This window comes from Rattus norvegicus, chromosome 17 (assembly GCF_036323735.1).
Source record: "Rattus norvegicus strain BN/NHsdMcwi chromosome 17, GRCr8, whole genome shotgun sequence".
NCBI classification, from domain to species: domain Eukaryota; kingdom Metazoa; phylum Chordata; class Mammalia; order Rodentia; family Muridae; genus Rattus; species Rattus norvegicus.
In genome coordinates, this window is record NC_086035.1 from 89,144,588 (window position 1) to 89,165,316 (window position 20,729).

Genomic DNA, 20,729 nt, shown 5'->3' on the forward strand with positions numbered 1-20,729 from the left:
ACGCACATACACACACACGCCTGCACACACAGATATGTACACATCTATGCTTCCCACATTTCTACACAAATATGTATACATGCACACACACATACATGCATACACACACAGACACACACACAACCTCCCCCACATTATATAAATATACTTATATGCACACACACGTGTGCACGCACACACACACACACACAGACAAACACATGAGTGAAATACATGTCTATGCTGTAGCCTGTGGAAATTATAAAACCATAATATCAGGTAAAAGGGTAAGCACATAGGACTGCTACATTTTACATGAATCCATCTGCATGTGATGTCCGGAATGGGCACATTTGAAGGGAAAGATAGACTCCTGGTTTGTGATACACAAGAAAGCAAATACTAGGAATGGTGGTATCAGAGTTTCCAGAGTTCTTTCCGAGGTGCTGAAAATATTGTGGGATTCAACAGTGCAATGGCTGTACAACCTGATGACTCAAAACACTATTTCAAAGATAGCAATGTATTAATACAAGATTGTGCTAGGCACTTAATAGATGCATAACACAGAGATAAAAATCTGTTCTGGTGGCTGTCCTTAGGAGTGGGGTGGGGAGGAAGAAAGTTAGTAAGATAAATATTTAAACTGGCATTTTAGGTAAAGTCCTAAGGAATAAGGATGAATCAGGAAGTGTATGATATCTGACAAATGCCAGTTTGTGTTTGATTTTTGTGGTGACCAAACCCAGGGCCCTGAGCATGCCAAACAAAGATTCTACCCCTTGGTGGTGGCTCTACCTCCAACGCTTTCTTAAACTTAAAGTCGTGTCAAAGATTTTGATTGAGAAACAATTCTGTTCATGTAAGTGCTCTCCAGGTGGTATAACCAGTATCTGGTAGTCTCTACCACATTTCCCACTCATATCTTTAAATCTACAACACAGATCTGCAGACCTCTCAGAACAAGATGAAAAAGATTTAGTCAACATGTGTTTTCAGGAAGTTCTAGTTAAAATATACAGATTGTTGTTTTTTCCCATGTTTTTACAAACACATGCATTATTGATATTCAAGTTTTATGCCTGTTGCTATATGAAAGCATCCCGAGGGAAGAAGGATAAAATTTGACTAAAATTCCAAGCCACAGTCCATTGCGACCGAGGGGAAGTTGAGGCAAGAACTTAAATGGATAGTGACATCACATCCATAGTCAAAAGCAGAGAAAAATGAATGCACTGGTGCTACTGGATTGCTTCATCTAGCATCCTCTTATCTCACACAGTTCAGGCCCCATTGCCTAGGGAATGATGACACCCACAGTAGTAGAGACATTCCCATATCAATTAGCAACCAAGACACTCCCACACAGACATGCCCATGGATCAATTTCACAAAGATAATTACTCAGCTGAGATTCTTTTCCCCGTGTGAGTCTAAGTGTTAGCAACTTGACATAAACTAACCAGTACAGTTGGCTAGGCTGTGTATCATGAAATCCTTTGTATCATGAAAGAAATAATCTATTAGATTTAGTACAAATTCACTCTGAAGATTACTCAAGGTTCTAGTCCCAAGCAATACTCAACACAGTTCATTTTGCAGAAACATGAGTTTCACATTGATTTCCTTTACCTCAGTATTCTCACTGTTGGTGACAGTTGTCCAAGTCTGAGGGAGCTGTCTCAACATGATCTATTAATTTTTAAAGAAATACTTGAACTATTGGTAAATTAGTACTGGAGAACCCATGCTTTCTAAACTGCTCTCTCAATTTTCATAAGACACTATTTATATAATATTTAAGGTGTGGCTAGCTTGATTCTTTTAGTCACTCACCCAACTCATTCTTCCTAAGGAAAATGCAGATAAGCACTAAACAGTATCACATGAGAATAATCGAAATGTGATAAGGGGGGGCTGATAAAAATAATACGCTTGAGGAGAAATCTGCAATGTCGGTGAAATTTTTCATTCTAATTTAAATACCATCCAAGGAAGACATCATGGAGGAGGATAATGTACTCTGTAGGGTGCCAAGTAGAACCCAAGAACTGTGACCCACTGATGACCCCTGGGTGTCTGGGGTCACATATCCTGTCCTCTGTGTTCTGAAAGATTCCTTTATCTAAAGCCAAATTCAGGAGCTAGAGAGTCACAATCCTGTCTCCAGAGCTAATTGCATGTGTAGATTAATAAATTCTCACTGAAGTAGAGCAAATATTATACTATATAATGTTATATCAAAACAGTTTCCATCCGTGCACAAGTACATCACATTGCTTTTCCTAGGGAGACTCTCTTAGAATCATTCTACTTTTCTACTTATTTTCATTTTCACATAGCAAATATATTATGGAAAATGAGTAAAGTCTATTAACACCGGAAGCCCAACAATGAAACAAAGGGAAAACTAAATTCAAAGGGTGAGCAGAGTTATGTTGCCTCACACACAGTTCTAGAACACAGCGGGAAGGCTAATTACCAAGATGGCAGTAAGTTATCGGTATGGTTTGTGAATGAATCTATCGAGATGAAGCAATAAAGTTAGACTTGGTGCCTTAGAAAACACAACACTGTCTAGCAATGGTTTGATGGCTACGGCTCACACAACGTATCTGTTGCAGTTTTCACACTCAAGCAATAATCCCCGTGATGACATCGCCACAGAAGCGTATGAAGATGAGTTGGACATGGGTCGTTCTGGATCCTACCTGAACAGCAGCATCAATTCAGCCTGGAGCGAGCACAGTCTAGATCCAGAAGACATTCGGGTAAGGCCATACGGACTTCTTTGTTTTGTCACTTTAGTTCAACTTACGTCACTGGTACAGACAAGTATGTGCAGACTGGGGCATGTGCATGAACTCTTGTTTCTATGTTTAAGGAAAAAGACGATGTCTGTGAGAGACAAAAGGGACCACTGAAGTAATATCACTGTGTGTAATCATTATATAGTTGTGCTGCACAGAATTATCTCAGCAATTACACTTGCCTTGGTCATTCTCCCTATTCTCAACCAACATTTTTGGACACACATGCTTTATAGCAAGACCGCCCTATGAGCAGGGGGATGGCTTATTTAATAAAATGTATAAAGATAGAGCAGCCTCTAAAGGAAGAAGTTGCTCTAGACTGCTGTTCCTGAGTCCATCTTTTACCACTCACAAGTATGTCAGTGGCTACATGATGCTCCCAACACTCCACGGGGCTACTACTGTTCAGGAGCAGTGAGGATGCTGGGTTCCTTATAGTCTGAACCCTGTCTTGAGTCTTGACACAGACATTGAAACCTCCAACTCCTTCCTTTGCTCCATGCAAAGGTAAAACCTATGAACTCATGTCTTTGGAAAAAAGATTTACTTATTTTATGTATTATGTATTATTTTATGTATATGAGTACTCTACGTGCATGTACACCTGCATGCCAGAGAAGAAGGACGTAAGATAACATTATAGGTGGTTATGAGCCACCATGTGATTGGTGGGAATTGAACTCAGGACCTCTGGAAGAGCATCTCTTAGCCATCTCTCCAGCCTCTGAATTCATATCTTCAAGGTCAATGTTTATATGAGAAAAAAACCCACAGAATTATGTAAAAGTGAAGAACAAGTAGAAGTTAGAGAATGTTGTCATTACAATTTCTAAGAAAGCCCAATCTTGTTTGTATAAACACTACCTGGCTATTTTCTGTCTGAAACACTAAATCTGTGCCTTTTTAAATATCCCCTTGTCCTGGCAGGATGAGCTGAAGAAACTCTATGCCCAGTTAGAGATATACAAACGTAAGAAGATGATCACAAACAACCCCCACCTCCAGAAAAAGCGGTGCTCCAAGAAGGGCTTAGGCCGGTCCATCATGAGGCGTATCACTGAGATCCCAGAGACGGTCAGCAGGCAGTGCTCCAAAGAGGACAAGGAGGGCACAGATCACAGTGCAGCCAAAGGGACAGGCCTTGTCCGGAAGAACCCTACTGAGTCCTCAGGGAACACAGGGAGACCCAAGGAGGAGTCCCTGAAAAACCGGGTCTTTTCTCTCAAGAAATCCCATAGCACATATGACCATGTAAGAGACCAAACTGATGAATCCAGCAGCCTGCCCACAGAGAGCCAGGAGGAGGAGGTCACGGAAAATTCAACCTTGGAGTCGCTGTCAAGTAAAAAACTGACACAAAAAGTCAAAGAAGATAGCGAGGCCGAGTCCACAGAGTCAGTGCCCTTGGTCTGCAAGTCAGCCAGTGCTCACAACCTCAGCTCTGAAAAGAAGCCCGGGCACCCACGCACATCTATGTTACAGAAGTCGCTCAGTGTCATTGCAAGTGCCAAGGAGAAGACACTAGGGCTGGCTGGTAAAACCCAGACTTTAGTTATGGAAGACCGAGCTAAGTCCCAGAAACCTCAGCCAAAAGATAGAGAGACAAACAGGAAGTACTCAAATTCCGATAACACAGAGACTAAAGATTCTGGCTGCCCAAACTCTAATCACACAGAGGAGCTAAGAAAGCCCCAGAAATCTGGGATTATGAAACAGCAGAGGGTCAACCTCCCCACTGCCAATCCTGACGCGAGCTCCAGCACCACCCAGATAAAGGACAATTTTGATATTGGAGAAGTGTGCCCTTGGGAGGTTTATGACCTGACCCCCGGTCCTGTGCCTTCAGAACCAAAAGCTCAAAAACACGTATCAATTGCAGCTTCGGAAGTGGAACAAAACCCAGCTTCTTTTTCGAAGGAGAAGTCCCACCACAAGCCTAAGGCAGCTGAAGGTCTCTACCAAGCCAATCACAAGAGCATAGACAAGACAGAGGTGTGCCCCTGGGAGAGCCACGGTCAGTCCCCTTTGGAAGATGAGAATCGTCTGATTTCTAAGACTCCAGTTCTCCCAGGGAGAGCCAGAGAAGAGAATGGAAGTCAGTTGTACACAACCAATATGTGTGCTGGGCAATATGAAGAACTGCCCCCCAAAGCCGTAGCATCAAAAGTAGAGAATGAAAATCTCAACCAAATGGGAGACCAGGAGAAACAGACATCTTCTTCTGTGGATATCATCCCTGGCTCCTGTATCTCGAGTAATAACTCCCCTCAACCCTTAACGTCACGAGCCGAAGTGTGTCCCTGGGAGTTCGAGCCCCTAGAACAACCAAATGCTGAAAGAATCGTAGCTTTACCCGCCTCCTCTGCTTTAAGTGCAAGTAAGATACCCGGGCCACGGAAATAGGAAGTCCAGGACACTTTCAAAATGTACCACCCTGGGAAGAAAAGGGGTAATCCCGAGTTTGATAAAAATAGATCTGAAAATCAAACGTTACCAAGGAATCTTTGTTAGCCTAGGGAAACATGGCACATGGTGCGGTAAGGTGAAGGCAAGGGCTGGAGAAGGCCAGAAAAAGGCAGTAATGTGTGCCTCCAGCCATGAAAAACCAGATCAACACTGGGGGACAGCTTAGCATTTCAGCCTGTTAAAGGGACATTTCCCTGTCTGTCTTTACAAGTGGGATTGAATGGCCCCAAGCAAGATTCACCAGGAGGCATGGAAGACAGGGGCATGGATTTTATGATGGATAAACTTAGATGCACGTGACTGTAATTCTAAGTAGTCGACTGAAAAGACCTTCATCACCTATTTAACCTTGGTAGCACTGCTAACTTAATGCACCCCAGTACCTTTTATATACACGATTGCTCTCATTTTCTTAAAATCTGTGTGTGTCAGTAAATTGTTGTGTCTCCTATTCAAGCATTCCAGATTGTATAATTTTTGCAAATAACTTTGATATTATGTGACACAACACATTTATGCAATCTGCAGCTACTCAATTGTCATTGCAACCTACCAAATACCTGCTGTCATCTACCAAGTGCGGTTGATTCTTGGAGTACAGTAAGCTTTCTCTGGCTTAGGAAGCCATAACTGTTATGATGAAAACTTTTAGTTTGGGCCATGGTTTATATAGTGAAGTTGGGTTTGACTCCTTTGTTTCCCATCATGGCTTGTTGTGTGATGTCTTAATTTTTTTTTTGAAACATAAGTTGAGTTGCTTGTTCTACACTTCTTGTAGGGACTCCAAAGCTTTACTAATCTTGGAGATGAAGTGGTCCTACTTAGTCATATGTCTCAGTAAGTTAAGGACAACTTACTCATTGTTTGTTCCAAGTCAGAGCTAGATTTCCCCAATGCATCGCCCTTCTTAACTCTTTCAGTATTTCACATTAGCATTTCCTAAGGAAGAAGCTGAATGAGAAAACTGTGCTGTCCATTGTTACCAACAGAAGAGGCCAGCTCTAGGAACGCCCTGAGGATAAGAGTATACTGCAGGTCCAGGAATTGCCTTTCATGACAAATACAGAAAGGTAGCTCCTAATAGCACTTTCAAGGGATTATTTTTATAAAGAGAAAAAATAATGATAGCATCAAGATCATTGAATGGATATATTTTTATTATGCATACTGAAGATAATGATATTTTAAATTACCTTAAACTATTTATTCTCATAAACTTTTATTCATTGCTTCATCTGGGTACAGAACTTGCTGGGCTCAAATCCCAAAGAGATTTTATAACCTGATTTACTCAAAGCCCATAGGTATGAGTTCTTTATGCTCCCCAGTACCAGAACTCACAAGCCCTTCAAACTGTCCTTGCAAGCCACCTCGCTAAAATGTAAAGCCTAAGATTGGTCTGCAGATATCAAAGCATATCTTAGAGAACTTGCTGCATTCTATGCTGATCACTAGAATGAGGACCCTGAGCTGCTGACTTAGCTCTGAGGATTGTGATCTTGAAATGAGTCTCTAAAATCCAGGCACAATTTATCTAAGGATGAATCACTTAAAACTACATCCCAGGCTTGATTTTTCTCCCATCATAAACACTGAACAACCACTTATGTGACCAAGACATTTCCATCCGAAGGAACAGTTTTACCTTTGCTGAACCCCAAGGAGAATTTGCTAGGAGGATGCAGGAGGGGAGGAGGAGTCAGGAGGTAGACACAAGGCTGTGCCTGTGCTTTGAGTCTATCATCAAACTTTTCTCAGTGTTTACTTTTGTACTCAGCAGGAAGCAAGCACTTGAGGAATTGGCAGAGTTGGGCATCAATTGCCCTTGCCCATTTGCTTGCTTCATCCATTACTCAGGTTGGTGGGGTAGGTTTGAAAAGCTACAGAGGTTTTCTTGTTACCTGCTGCCTTCATTAACCCATCATCCCCACCTTTCCAATCAAAGCCTATCTACTCTGTGACTTTTAGACTTCTCTTCTGAGGAGCATTTGTGAACTTGGCTTAGAGTTTGTAGACTCATGTACTTGTTCCACTTGTGTCTGAGGTCTGTTAGCACTAGATTTGCTTCTGAGAATTAAGCAGGTAACTGTCACTGACTTTCATTGCACTTTAGGATGACCCTGCTTGACCTGTGGCTCACAGAAGATTTGCCAAATTATACCGTAGTGACAGGCTGCCCACCCCCAATAGATTATTCTCCACCATCACAAATCAGCACAAATGCCTAGGGTCTTTCCTAGAGCTTCATTTTCATGACTCGTCACCAAAAGAAATTGGACTCTGTCATTCTGGAAGCTCTTTTCCCAGGCTGAGAACAATAGAAAGTACGTACAGTGTGAAGGTCTCACAAACATTTACTAGGTTGTCCTTTCAATGCATGTGCAGGCTGCACCCTGTCATTGTTTTACTCCAGTGTTTATAAATAAGTAGATTTATATCTGTCTTAATACAAGTGTATATTTTATGCAAGAATTAAATGCTTTACAACATAAATTATTACTCCACCTCTCGTAAGCTTCGGTGGCAATACGGATTGAACCCCGACAGTTGTCTTGTATTTGCTTCCTAGGTTTCTGCATGCAAGTGGTGATAGGTAGGACTGACGATACACTGCCTTTGACTTCTAGCACTTAGCAGCCGAGAGTTGTAGAGTCAACAAAGCTATAAGTCTCTTCACTTAACCTGTGGTTCTTCTAAAACTATTATCCGAATCTACAGCATCCCACCATGGAATATTTGGTAATTTATGTTGTGATGTGTTGCAGCATGTAAATAACTATAACTTCTCTGCAATAAACATTTATATGAAAATGATTGGTGTGTTCATCTCTCGAAAGTTGATCGTATTTATCCAACTCAATCAAAGGTATAGCTTTGTGAGATTGGTTCCTCCCTCTCTCTCTCTCTCTCTCTCTCTCTCTGTGTGTGTGTGTGTGTGTGTGTTGTGTGTGTGTGTGTATGTGTGTGTGTGTGTGTGTGTGTGTAATGTTCTTGTTGCCTTTATAATGCTGGTCCCGGTTTCTTTGTTCTAAATTTAAAACCTGTTAAAAGTTCTAGAGTAAAATATTTCTATCAAAAATATATTTCATCCCACATACGCTGGTCAAAATGTATGTACTTTATGGCATTCTTTCCCTATGAATATTTGCAAAGACAAAAAGAGCATTGCTCCAATTTGGGTTATTTTTCTCCTTAAACATTTGTTCATAGGAAAGTGGAAGGCTAACTTCAGGAACACTGTTCAAATTTGGCGTTAACTGGGTAGAAGGCAGATAATGGAATGTCTAAGCAAGTTTCTAATTTCTGTCTCTTCTTTTGTGGTGTGAAAGCCATAAACTATCAGAAATAAAATTATCACATCAAATGAGAGTGGAAAAGAGATAAATATAAGATAAGGTCTTCTGTGCTACTGAGTGCTCAAATCCAGAAAGAAAAGTCAATGGGGGAATGAATAAAAAACTCTGTGGTGGTCCGTGTAGACCATACCATCATTTCAATTCAGTCAGCAACAGGTAAGTTGGGATGTTTTGTGAATAAAAGGGAAAAATTATACAGGTGTCACAAGACTTGACTCTTCTGTGACATTCTTGCCTTTCTTTTGACCTACTTCAAGTCCTTCCTTTCCTGTCTCAACTTCCTTGCTTCAATATGAGCATGACTTTTGTCAGACAGTGCAAAACGAGAATACAAATACAACATTAAACATTGTACCTGGTTAGCAATGTGTCTGAGTCATCCCAGGGAACTAGGACTTTCTTGTTTGCTCTGTTCAAGCAATAGCCTACACATTCCTGCCTCTGGAGACCAGATGGAGGCCTCTGCCCTTCAGCCTTGTCTTGGGAAGTCATTAACTCTGTCCACTTGCCATTTAGTTGCATCCTGATCTGGATCATGGCTAATTTGAGGGCTCCAGAGTTTGTTCTATTCATTGTTGTGCGCCCATTCTCCTGCAAAGGGGTTTTCCATGCATTTAATAGATATTTCCTTCATTAATGTATTTGATTTCTAAGAATTGTTCAGAGTACATGTGAAAGGAAAAGGTAGAGCCTAAAGAAACTACATGTTCAGAATTAACAGATATATAGAAAGTCTAGCAGTTCTGAGGAAACCCTCAGACTATGACTAAGCCAAAAGAATCCAAATGCTCTGGCTTTATAGGTGCTCATTTGCCAGAATATGGAAGAGGAAGGTTAAAACTCAGGCTGTGGTTAATTTTTTTCAGACATATATAAAATATATTTTCATATGTCATAAAAAGTTTAAAAAATCAGACTGTAGGAAATAGCTGTTAGTAGTTTGAATACTTGAATGCTGAGAAATTAAGCCTCGACTAGCTTTGTCGAGAACATCTGCAGAGACACTCAGGTTAGGCAACAGAGTTTTCTGAGAAGTGAGATATCATATTGATATGATGAGAATAAGAATGAGAATGAGAAATATCATATTGATATTTGACTGACTAGAATTTTCATCTATGTGTCTAAGCTTTGCTGTATAGGATTATATGTTTGTAGTCATAACATGCGTGCTAGATAACTATAAACAATGTGTGTGTGAGTCAAAACATATAGGTTGCATGTAAACATATATATATATATGTATATATATATGCATGCCCAACCTACTGGCAACAAGAAAGATAGACTGAAAGCATAAAATTATTTAACATGGCACAGATATTAAAATATAAAGAAATATATTTCTCTCCCTTTTAAATCCTCAAGACTAACATCTCTAAGCATATATGGTGAATGATCCGACTTGTGGATTTGACTGTACTTTTTCCAGAAATTGTTACATATAATGAGTTGAGGAACTTGGGTCCATTTTATGGTCTTCAGATCAAATTTAGTACAAGAAACATGTCAATAAATTGGGATGAAGCCAAAGTTAATGGAAATTACATTTTGGTAATGAGGAAACTGGAAAATTGCTTAAGAACACCAAGTTAAGAGCTGAAAAGATGGCTTGGTAGTTGAGAGCATTGGTTGCTCTTCTAGAATTCGTCGGTTCAATTCCAGCACCTGCATGGTAGCTCATAACCATCTGTAATGGCAGTTCCAAGTCATCCAGTGCCTCCTTCTGGCCTCTTAAGGTACTAGGCACATATATGGTACACTCAGAAATACATACAGACACTCATGCACACAAAATATATGGTAAACAAAAAGGAACACCAAGTTAAGAAACAATTTCAGAACTCACTTAATAAAAGTCATCGTGGATTTATTTTTCTGGAACACAGGAAGGCTTGATAGGTGGTGACTCAGGCACACACAGGCTCCATCTCTTAGTAAAGAAAACAAAGAATCATCCTTGCCTCTGATAGTGTCCTGTTCATGCAGCTATCTTTAGCCATGTAACATACCCAAGGGTGAAGACCCATGAAGCATAGAAAAGTTGAAGCAACGTACCCTTTCCCTCTTGTTTGCTTTCTTTCAATCTCTATAACATTGAATGATTAAGTTTGATAATAAATTTTAAAGCAAGCAGAAATTAAAGTTGCAAAGCGTTGTTTTGAAAAGTATCTGTAAGTTGGGAGATATTCAATAGCTAGTTTTTTAATTTATACAAATAGGGGTAAACACTTTTGCGATAGAACAAACGTGAACAAAATCAGGAAACCTGGGTCTGTCTTTGGTATGCATGACTGGGGAAGACCCCATCAATTTACTGTTTATATTTGTCGCCAGAATAAGATATTTGAATGACAGAAATCAAGGTCCAATGGTTCTACTATAAGAATGTCTTTGTGTATGTGTATGTGTATACACATATGTGAATGTACTTTGTGCACAAGTGTATACCAATGTGAGTGAGTGTGTGTGTGTGTGTGTGTGTGTGTGTGTGTGTGTGTGTGAAAGAGAGAGGGGGTGTTTCACTTCAGGTTATATGACTTTGCTATAATGTATATAGCTAGACAAATGCCTTCCTTATAGCCTAGTAAAAAGTTGCAAATTTAAAATAAGCTAAAGGAACCACACACAAATTGGAGTGAAATTTAATGAATATTCTCTAGCTCCTCTCAATTTCTTTATAATTTATGACAAGAAACAAGCATAGAGTTCCCTAAAGTTTGAAATGGGATGAGAGTCATGAGAAATATCCTTCAATAGGAAACATGAAGCTGCATCAGGCCCGAATAAGAAAGTGAAAAGGACTGGGTTCTTTTCATGATGCTGTTTGTTCATTGCACTTTTCTCTGTGGCTCAGTCTGTCCTGGGAATGGACAGCCTTGATGTGGAGCACTGAAAATTGGCTGAAAAGAGTATCTGAAAATTCTCTCCAGTCAGTCCTAAAGGCTAATGCAACAACCAGCACACAGCTAAATGCAACTATACTTGCTTCTTTATTTGCTCCACTTTACTGTAAAGCCTTGTCCATTGGTTCCCCTAAGGCAATGTGAAGTGTGTTTCTTGGACATGACAAAAGGATGGCTCCTGATCTAATCCAGTTTGCTTGTCTGTCTTTTATTTGAGAATTGAGACTGTAAGTATTAGGCATTATCATTAAAATATGCATATTAATTCCTGTCATTTTGTTGACTTTTGTAGTAGTTTTTAAGCATCTCTTGATTAAGTGCACTAGAATTGTTTCTTTATCCCTTTCAACTTCTTATGTTTGTTTATCATTCTTTTTTTTCCCCCTGGAGCTGAGGACCGAACCCAGGGCCTTGCGCTTGCTAGGCAAGCGCTCTACCACTGAGCTAAATCCCCAGCCCCTGTTTATCATTTCTTAAATAGTCCTTTAGTACTTCTGTAGAACTGTTGTAGTGGCCACAGGTGTCTTCCGTTTTAATACACAGCTTTGCTAGGTATATAATGATCAGAGATGACAGCTGTGGTCTTTCTTTTGGAACTTGGGTTACATCTTCCTTGGTCCTTCAGGCTTTGGAAGTTTCTATTGAATAAGCATGTGCTGTTTGCTATCTGATAAGCCTGCCTTTCTAAGTGGCTTGTCCATTGTCTGTTTCAACTTTCAATATCTTTTTCTTTGTTCTGTGGTTTTAATTTTTTAAGTATAGGAGTTTCTTTTATGGTCCTGTCTACTTGCTGTTCTACAGACTTCTACTTGATTGGACATCTGTCTCTAGGTTTGGAAATTTTTCTTCTATAGTTTAGTTTAAAATATTTTCATATGCCTCCTCTATGCCCATAATCTAAAGGCTAGGTCTTTTTATGATTTCCCAAATCTTTCCTATGTGCTCCTCATATATTCATAATATTACCTTTGACCTCTATCGAATGATACAATTTCTCTATCTTCTTTTTTCATCCCTGATAGTCTGTTCACATGATCCATCCTACTGGTGAGGTTTTCTCTGAGGCTTATATGAGGATTATTGAGGTTTATATTATTTCCAGGACTATCGGTTTGACTTTTCTTCATTAATTTTGTTTATTGAATTTTATTTTAATATTTTAGGCCGAGTTTTTTTTATTTCATATCAATTCTTTGTTTTTGTTCTCTTGTATTATATTAACCTCTTTGAATTGGTTGAACATGATCATGACTATAATTATTTTAATTTTTGTCTGAAAGTTCTTCTACATCATTTTTATTAGTTTTTTTATTTACTATAGGACAAATAAATTTTTACAAGAGATATTTTTGGTGTGTGTGTGTGTGTTACTGTGCTGGGATTAGGATATTTAAAATTACTTTGTTGGTTGAGACTTTCTTCTTCCTTTTATACTTTTCCTGTTCTTTCTTTCTTTCTTTCTTTCTTTCTTTCTTTCTTTCTTTCTTTCTTTTTTCTTTCTTCCTTTCCTTCTTCTTTCCTTTCTAGAAAGAAAGGCTACATTTTCTCTTTCAATAGAAGAATTTGCAATTTACAGGAATGAGTTGTGATAGAGTTGAGATAATCTTTTGCTGAGTGAGACTGGCATTGAGGGCCATAGGCTCTATCAATCAAGTCTTACCCTGAAACTCAACTACCATCTGGTTCAGAGGCCATTTGGACCAGTTGCCTAGAATTGGTTTTCTGGGGCATCGTAGGTTGTCTTAAACAGGAGACACTGAATTCATTACCTAGTACTCGAAGCCGTGTTCTCTACATAGCTAGAGTGAGTTCACTAAGTTTGTTTTTCTATAAAAAAGAAAATATTTGTTCAAGAAAGCTGATGTGAGATGAATTTTAGAGTGAGAATTTCTTCATAGTTTCTACCAATGAAACTCAAGATTCTGGATCATTTATCATTGATCCAAAATGCACATGTGTCATTCATAACACTGGCATGAGTGAGATTATGAGCCATTGGAGCTAGATTAGATGGACTCTTCCAGTAGACAATTGTGAAGTTCCAGAATTCAAATCTGAAGAGCTCAGTTTCTCTCTTAAAGGTATCCAAATTGTAGTCAATGGCCAGCACAGCTACAAGCACAAAGATAAAGAGGGCAGGGCTACTGTGAAATAGAAAATTAAAATTGACCACAACATGGATGGACCCAGCCAGAACTTACTGAGGTCCTGGAAGATGGTAAGTTTTCACGTCTGTCTCAGACAGTGGCTTCTATGCTCCCACATGTAATAACGAAGGATATTTTTGCCTCCCACTGTAGGGTGGGTCTGGGTTCGTAGGGCATCTGAGACAATTGAAGTGACATGAATTTCTAATTCCAGCTTTCAATAATAGCTGTTGCTGCCATGGAAAAAAACAAACTAAAACTGAGGAAACTACAGAGGCTACTCAATCTCACAGCTCGGGGCTTTACAGATGATCTCCTGTGTGTTTCCATCTGTCTGTAATGCAGTAACTGTGGGTTATGCCCAGTTTTACTTTTCACTTCTTGACAATTGAATCTTAGCAATTTAGCTGGACATTAGGTACCCTGAAACAAATGCTATATTTTTTCTGCTGGGTAGCCAGATGACTAGGTTCTAGTAAATAAGATAGAGGCAAAAGATGCCTTTTGTGGTTTCCAGGAAGAGTCCAATAGGTATGACCAAGCATACCTATTATTCTGCCTTTTCTTATAATTCCTGGGAAGTGGAGTTCTAATGAAGATCACAAAAGACATCTTTGTCATCTGGTCCCTTATCATACTATCCTGAAGTATTGGGAACATTTTGAATTCACGGAAGAAAAAATGAAACTGCATTGTCAATGACAACAACTTTGCACCTTCTTTCCTTACTTTCGGCAAAACTTAAATTTAATGAATTCATCTATATATCCAGTATTTGCTGGGTCCTTAGCCACATGTCCTTCCCTGTGAATGCCTTGATTCTTATGTAATAAAAGATTCTTTTATTCATTTTATTTTAACTCTGACAGTGCACATAAAGTAACATATTTCAGTTCTGTTGTGCTCAGAAAATCTATAGGGACTTTTCCTTAGAATTATGAGTCAGATGATCTGTTGAATAATGCAGTTTGCTTCTACCCAAAACAACTATACCATTTAATTCATCCCTGAGAGATTTAAGAAGAAAAGTGTTTAGAGGGGGAAGATACTAGATTCCTATTTTATATTTTATTGAAGATTCTATGGTAGATATGACAATATATATTATTGTTACCACATAGGGGTCACCTGCCTTGAAAATACTATCCTTTTCTTTGCTGAGTGACTCATAGACTGCCTCTGGTTCTGAGAATTCTTCTTATCACATATGAATGTCCATCTGACTTTTTCTGGAATGATGAAATGTGATGTGGAGTGATATTCCATATGTCTGAACAAAGTCTTTAATATTTCTTTTTCCTTTATTCCAAAAATGTAAATCTGGGATAGACTGACTGTATACTGCTCCAGGCCCCCTGTACAATGCGTAGATGTAACATACATTTACACATAGTTCCTCCTCATTAGTATTACTCCCCTATCATGGACACCAGTCAAAATGCTTGTAGTTGACCTGATCACAATGGCTGAAATGAGACAGACACAATATAACCAAAGGGAAATCTTCTTCCCTGAAAGCCATGGGGATACATGAGTTCTGTCTCCTATGGCATACCCTACAGAAGATGGACTGATACAGAATTCAATGCTATGAAGGGGAATACTGCTCTCAAAGCACCCAAAAATGCAAACTGACTTGAAGACCAGGCAGTAATGAGACAAAGGCTGCCTGTTTAAGTGGCAAAATAGTAAAACTCTTGCCTGTAATTAAAAAGAATAGATAATGCCTGTGATGAACTTGTGAGTTAGAACACAAATTGGTAAAAAGAAAAGGTAGGAATTATGAGCTGTAAGTGATTGGATGAATTTGACAAGATTCCACAATAAAGAAACAAGCTCAGAAAATAATTGGATGGTTCATAAGCAATATAAGAGGGAAGAAAATGGATCCAGAAATCCTCAAATGCACAGAGCTGTGAAGTGGAACTATTTCTCAACTCCAACTGGTAAAAATAAAAAGGTTTAGGCCACAATGCCAATTCATCCTTATTTTGTGTGCAAAGAGCTAAATTGAGTCGTTCCCAAGAAATCTCTTCAAATAAATGAAAAGGATTATGGAAAAGTAAATAAGGACAGAAGCCTAAAAAGACCAGCATACAGTTCATCTAGAGAATTGATGGGTTGTTTAGCCAGAGAAACAGCAGACATGGAAAATTAGAAAAGCTAGATGGAGTGTGAAAAAAGATATAAAATGAAAGCTATTTTTATAATATATTAACCAGACTTGAAAATAAGAAGAGGCATTACTAATTATAATGCAGCAGTAACCACAAGCCAGGGCTTCTTGGAAATCTAGTCTATGTAATTACCCCAAGTAAAAGACCACATTGGCTTGAAGTGTTAAGAGATCTTTAGTCTCCCAGCCTTTAGTACTGAAGAATAAATACTCATATCCCTGGAATTCATATTCTTTTCAAAAGCCATATTCAGAAATGGCCAAGGAGAATCACACAGAGGCCTGCCAAGAGCAGAATGCATGTGAAATAGGAGGCTGCCTCTTTTTTCTAGTCTTTCAGAGAGGGGGAGGTGATGTTCCCTTTTAAAATTAGTAGTAAAGTGTTATTATTTGTTTGTTGATTTTATTTATTTATTTATTTATTTATTTATTTATTTATTTATTCATTCATTCATTCATTCATTCACTTTACGTCCTGATCACAGCCCCCCTCTCCTCCCAGCCGCCCCCACCCAGCTTACTCCTCTTATCCCTCTATGATATCTCTAGGATATCATTGTCCCTGAACTTCTTGTAAGAATGACACATTTTGGCTTGAAGTTTTATGGGTGGGCTGATGTCCTTATCCATTCCTTAAGAGTCCTGCCTGGCTACAGGAGGTGGCTACTTCAGGCTGTGTATCGCCCATTGCTAGGAGCCTCAGCTAGAGTCACCTTCATAGCCTCCCTAGAAGCCTCCCACATCCCAGGTCTGGCACTTCCTAGTGATCCCCCACCAATCTCCATTCCCTCTCCCAGCCCTCTCTTCCGAGCTCTCCTACATCTGATCCCCATCCTACTGTCCTCCCCAGCCCCTCCCTGACCAAGGGAACTCCATCCATCCAACTTTGAAGCCAACTTTATTTCCCCTTCGGAGTGCAATACAAACATCCGCCCTTAGATCCCTTTGTCAGTTGGATTCTTTGAATCTGTGGATTGTAGCACGGAGGCTGGAGATAGAAGTCAAAACAGCCATCACACAGCAATTACTGGAAGGAAGCAGTTCTGTTTACTAGGTTTCTGTGACTCAGCAGATTTCTATCTCATTCATCCAAGATGTTGACTGAATGTTTAATGTTTGTTATAAAACAGTGTTTAACATGGCCACTTGAGAGAGACAATGATACCTGTTCTGCCTCATTAGTAGCGGGTGGCATGTACTATCCTTGAGTCTAAGAGCAAAGTTCCAGAAGTTTGTCATTTGTCTAGCAATTTGTCTTCAAATTCCTCCTGACTTACTGTTTGTAACTTTCACAGTCAAGAAGCTGAACCGAGCCAGGTGTGGTGGTGCACACCTGAAACACTAGCATTTAGGAGGCTGAGGCAGGAGCATTATGAGTTTGAAGCTAAACTGTACTACATAGTGAGGCCCTGTCTCAAAATAAAACAAGAACATCTAAGCCGAGATCCAGAAGAAAACTGAGCAAAGCTTAATGTAATTATATATAGTATTTCTGCTAGGAAGAAATGAGATTAACTGAAGTCAGTAACCCCATGTCTTCAAGGGGAGATTCTAGCCAATATTAAATTCATGTGAGAAGTTACTAAATTGGCATTCTACTCCAGAGTACCTGTTTGTAATTCCTAGTCCAGTTCTGTACTCAGAGCTACCATTGCTTTCTACCTGGTCAGTTCAGCGTGTTTTCCATGGCATTGTCCCTGACTTGAGATATGAGCTTCAGAGAACACAATCTCTTACATCCTTAACAACGTCTTCTGAATCTAGTAACCAGTTATTCCAAAACAGCAGAAAAACATCCATGGGTTAGGGTTCAGATCCTCTAGAGACTGAGTTTATAAGTGTTGAAAATCCAACTTACAATTCTTGCCTGACCCTTGGTAATCTTCCCCCAGATGATGAATCTGGCTGGGGAAGAGCTAGAAATATTTGCTTTTCCCAGATCCTGTTATCTTTGACTAATGCTTGACCTTTGGGGGAGCATCTTAACTATGGAGGTATAAAAATAACCTGCCATTTGCATAGCACCTCTCTCCCACTCTGTTCTCTAGCTTATTGTTTCGGGAATGTTCAGGGGTGTCTTAGCCATCACATCTTTTCCTGGAGACACAGTCTAAGAACTCATCTTACTTGCTCTCATTACTTTTCTTTATCAAGAATTTATGTCCTTATTTCTAAATTCACTTATGACTGGAGAATTCCAGTCAATCCAGTTCCTTTGTTAATATCCATGCAAAAACAGACGATTTGCATATTGTTCTTTTTTACAAAGCATAATGTCTTTCTAGAGACATTGGGAAGTGCACTTTTTCATCTTTTAAAAATTCTCCTTTTAGTTTATCTGAGAAATATTTTAGTTAAATATTACTGATATTCTTGGCATTAAAATGTTTATATTTTCCATAAATGAGAAGTCTAATAGACTCGAGTCCAGTGACATCCCACAATTCATAAGCAAAATAAGGCTTGGATTTGAAATGTCCCCAGAGGCTCATGAGCCTTTGGTCTCCAGATGGTGGTACTGTTTCAGAAGACATGGAATCATAGGGGGCATAGCTTTACTGAATGAAGTGTATAGTTGGGGTGGTCCTTATAAGCCAGTCCCTCTCCCATCCTCTCTCTGCTTTGTGACTGACAACATAATGTGGCGACATGGCCACCACATGCTCTTGCCACCATGCCTTGTCTGCCTTGATAAGCTATTACCCTCTCAAAGCCATAAGGCAAAATAAAACCGTTCCTCCTCAAATTGCTTCTTGCAAGGTCTTTGACCATAGCAACAAGGAAAGAGGAGAATTCAGCACTTAATAATTACAGTCACCAGGATGGCCAGGAAGTGTTGAAACTGCAGAAAGCCTGGAAGATAGAGTGTAAAAGGTGGAGACTAGTAGAACCAGATGAGCTTTAAAGACCAGCTCCCAGTGATGTCAACGTGAAAAGTAGCAGGAAGGAAAGTACAACAGGAAACATGGGCAGTTGCAGAAAAATACAGAAAGCAGGTAATAGGGAGGAAGGCTAAAGCCATAGACTGCACCATAGACTGCACGAATGATAACAGATTCAGGTAGTAGGGCTTACGAGGTGCACAGCAAGCGCAGAGAACACTATGTGGCCCCGACAAATATTGCAGACTGCGATCTACAAGTGTGCAAAGAAAAAGGAGAAAATGGTAGAGAAGTCTGAAAATAATCCTGATGCTGTAACTCAATGATTAGACAAAGCTTACATGTGGTCACTGTAAAAAGTACACTCTCCTCTTCAGTTTACAATCCAGCAAATAAAGAACAAATCGAACAAAGATATCATTCCTGAAAAATATGTTCATAAGGTGTTCACTTATAAATCTAATACTTTGAAAGTGATTCTAAAGGGGCAATTAAAACAGTTTCTATAATATTTCTTTATGAAATGAAAATTTTTTAAAAAGTTAATCTCCTTAGTGTTAACTTGCTGAGATGGGTAAATGGATGGTCAGTTGGAGGAAGGAGTTAGGGAAGTATAACTAATACTAAAGATGCTTGAAAAGGTCATAGAGCAATCTACTCAAACATAAAATTATGAAATACATATATATTCATTTAAAAATTAACTTAATTGGAGTCACCATACAGAAAGGAATAATGTTCTTCTGTAAAACTACAGATTAACAAAAAAATCCACTGCCAAGTATGGTATACTCTGTGTCAAGCAGTTGGTCAAAAGAGTTCCAGAAAGACCCCCCCAAAAAAAAAACAATACAGACTGTTGCTATTGCTTTTGGCTGCCCACTAGGACTTGCTGACAAACCCTATTGCTAAAAACACCACACACTTCAGTCACAGTACATGGAAAAATTAAAATGGTACCAACTGGGTGACTTCCTTCCTGCTGACTAGATGTCGTAGTAGTAGCAGGAGCTTTATGGGCAGATAAGAAAGCTATCAACAGCCTTACCAATCTGCGAACCCTGTGAAGTACAATAATCACAGTAATGATTGGCCCATCAAGATATGTCCATTGGTACAATAGTGTCACAAGTGTAATGGGGACAATCAACACCTGTAATAGGAAGGGACTTATGACTAGTACTATAAACCACACCAAGAACCCATAGCTAGGGAAATCATAGGCCCTACTACAAATGTTTTATTAAAGTAACAGTTACCAGAATGACTTCAAAATATGTATCTCTATTACTCCATAGATTAATGGGGCTACTCTAATTCCTTATAGAGGTTAATGTAGAGACTCTAAACTGGTTGAAGTACAGAGAGAAACATCTGTGAAGGGATCATCCCCAAATGGGATATCTTTAAAACATGCACACCAATGCTCATGAACATCACAAAATAATAGGGGAGAACGACTGTAAATGGCAGAAGTTGGGGAGGGTTTCTGGAAAATTCTGTCTTCTAGACATAATTCTCATGAACTGTGCAGCTATGGTTATGAGCACAAGAGGACACCGATTAACATTCTAGCATGAATGAACACTGAGATGCAAGAAAACGCTTCCCTATCCCTTTCACTTGTCACATTCTTCCTTGATCTCTGGGAGGCATGGACAACTTAGATTTGCCATTTATTAGATGAGCATTTATGTTTCATTTCTTCTGTGGGTATCATTCTATTATAAACATTGACTCTTTTTAGACACTTTGAAACTGTCTTTTGTAAGATAAATTTGGTAAGATGGACATAATGTCTTTTCTCATTCTCTACTTCTTTCTCCTGGCATTTGAGTCAGAAAGAGATTCATTGAGTCCTCATGGTGATGAGGTAAGTCAGGGGTCTGTTGAACATACCCTGGAGCTTCAGATCCTCTGTCCATCACATGGCCTTGGTGGTTTGTTCTCGAGTGAGTATTGGTACATAATCAACCTCCATCTGCTGTTTTGTAATCCAAGCTG

The 20,729-nt window shown here is 39.3% G+C and overlaps 2 protein-coding genes across 4 annotated transcripts in view; one reads left to right on the forward strand and one right to left on the reverse strand.

Annotated features, from left to right (window-relative positions):
• Gpr158 (G protein-coupled receptor 158) overlaps window positions 1-8,072 on the forward strand; it is a 466,781-nt gene extending 458,709 nt beyond the window's left edge. For 2 of the 3 annotated variants that reach the window (XM_039095563.2, XM_039095564.2), the window contains 2 exons: window positions 2,604-2,750; window positions 3,720-8,072. In XM_039095563.2, the coding sequence (XP_038951491.1) occupies window positions 2,604-2,750; window positions 3,720-5,195 (1,623 nt within the window). In that variant the 3' untranslated portion in view covers window positions 5,196-8,072. The remainder of the gene's footprint in view (window positions 1-2,603; window positions 2,751-3,719) is intronic. The other variant, NM_001170326.1, reaches the window with a different exon arrangement.
• Rps8l1 (ribosomal protein S8 like 1) overlaps window positions 1-20,729 on the reverse strand; it is a 995,681-nt gene that overhangs the window by 477,005 nt on the left and 497,947 nt on the right. The window lies entirely within an intron of this gene.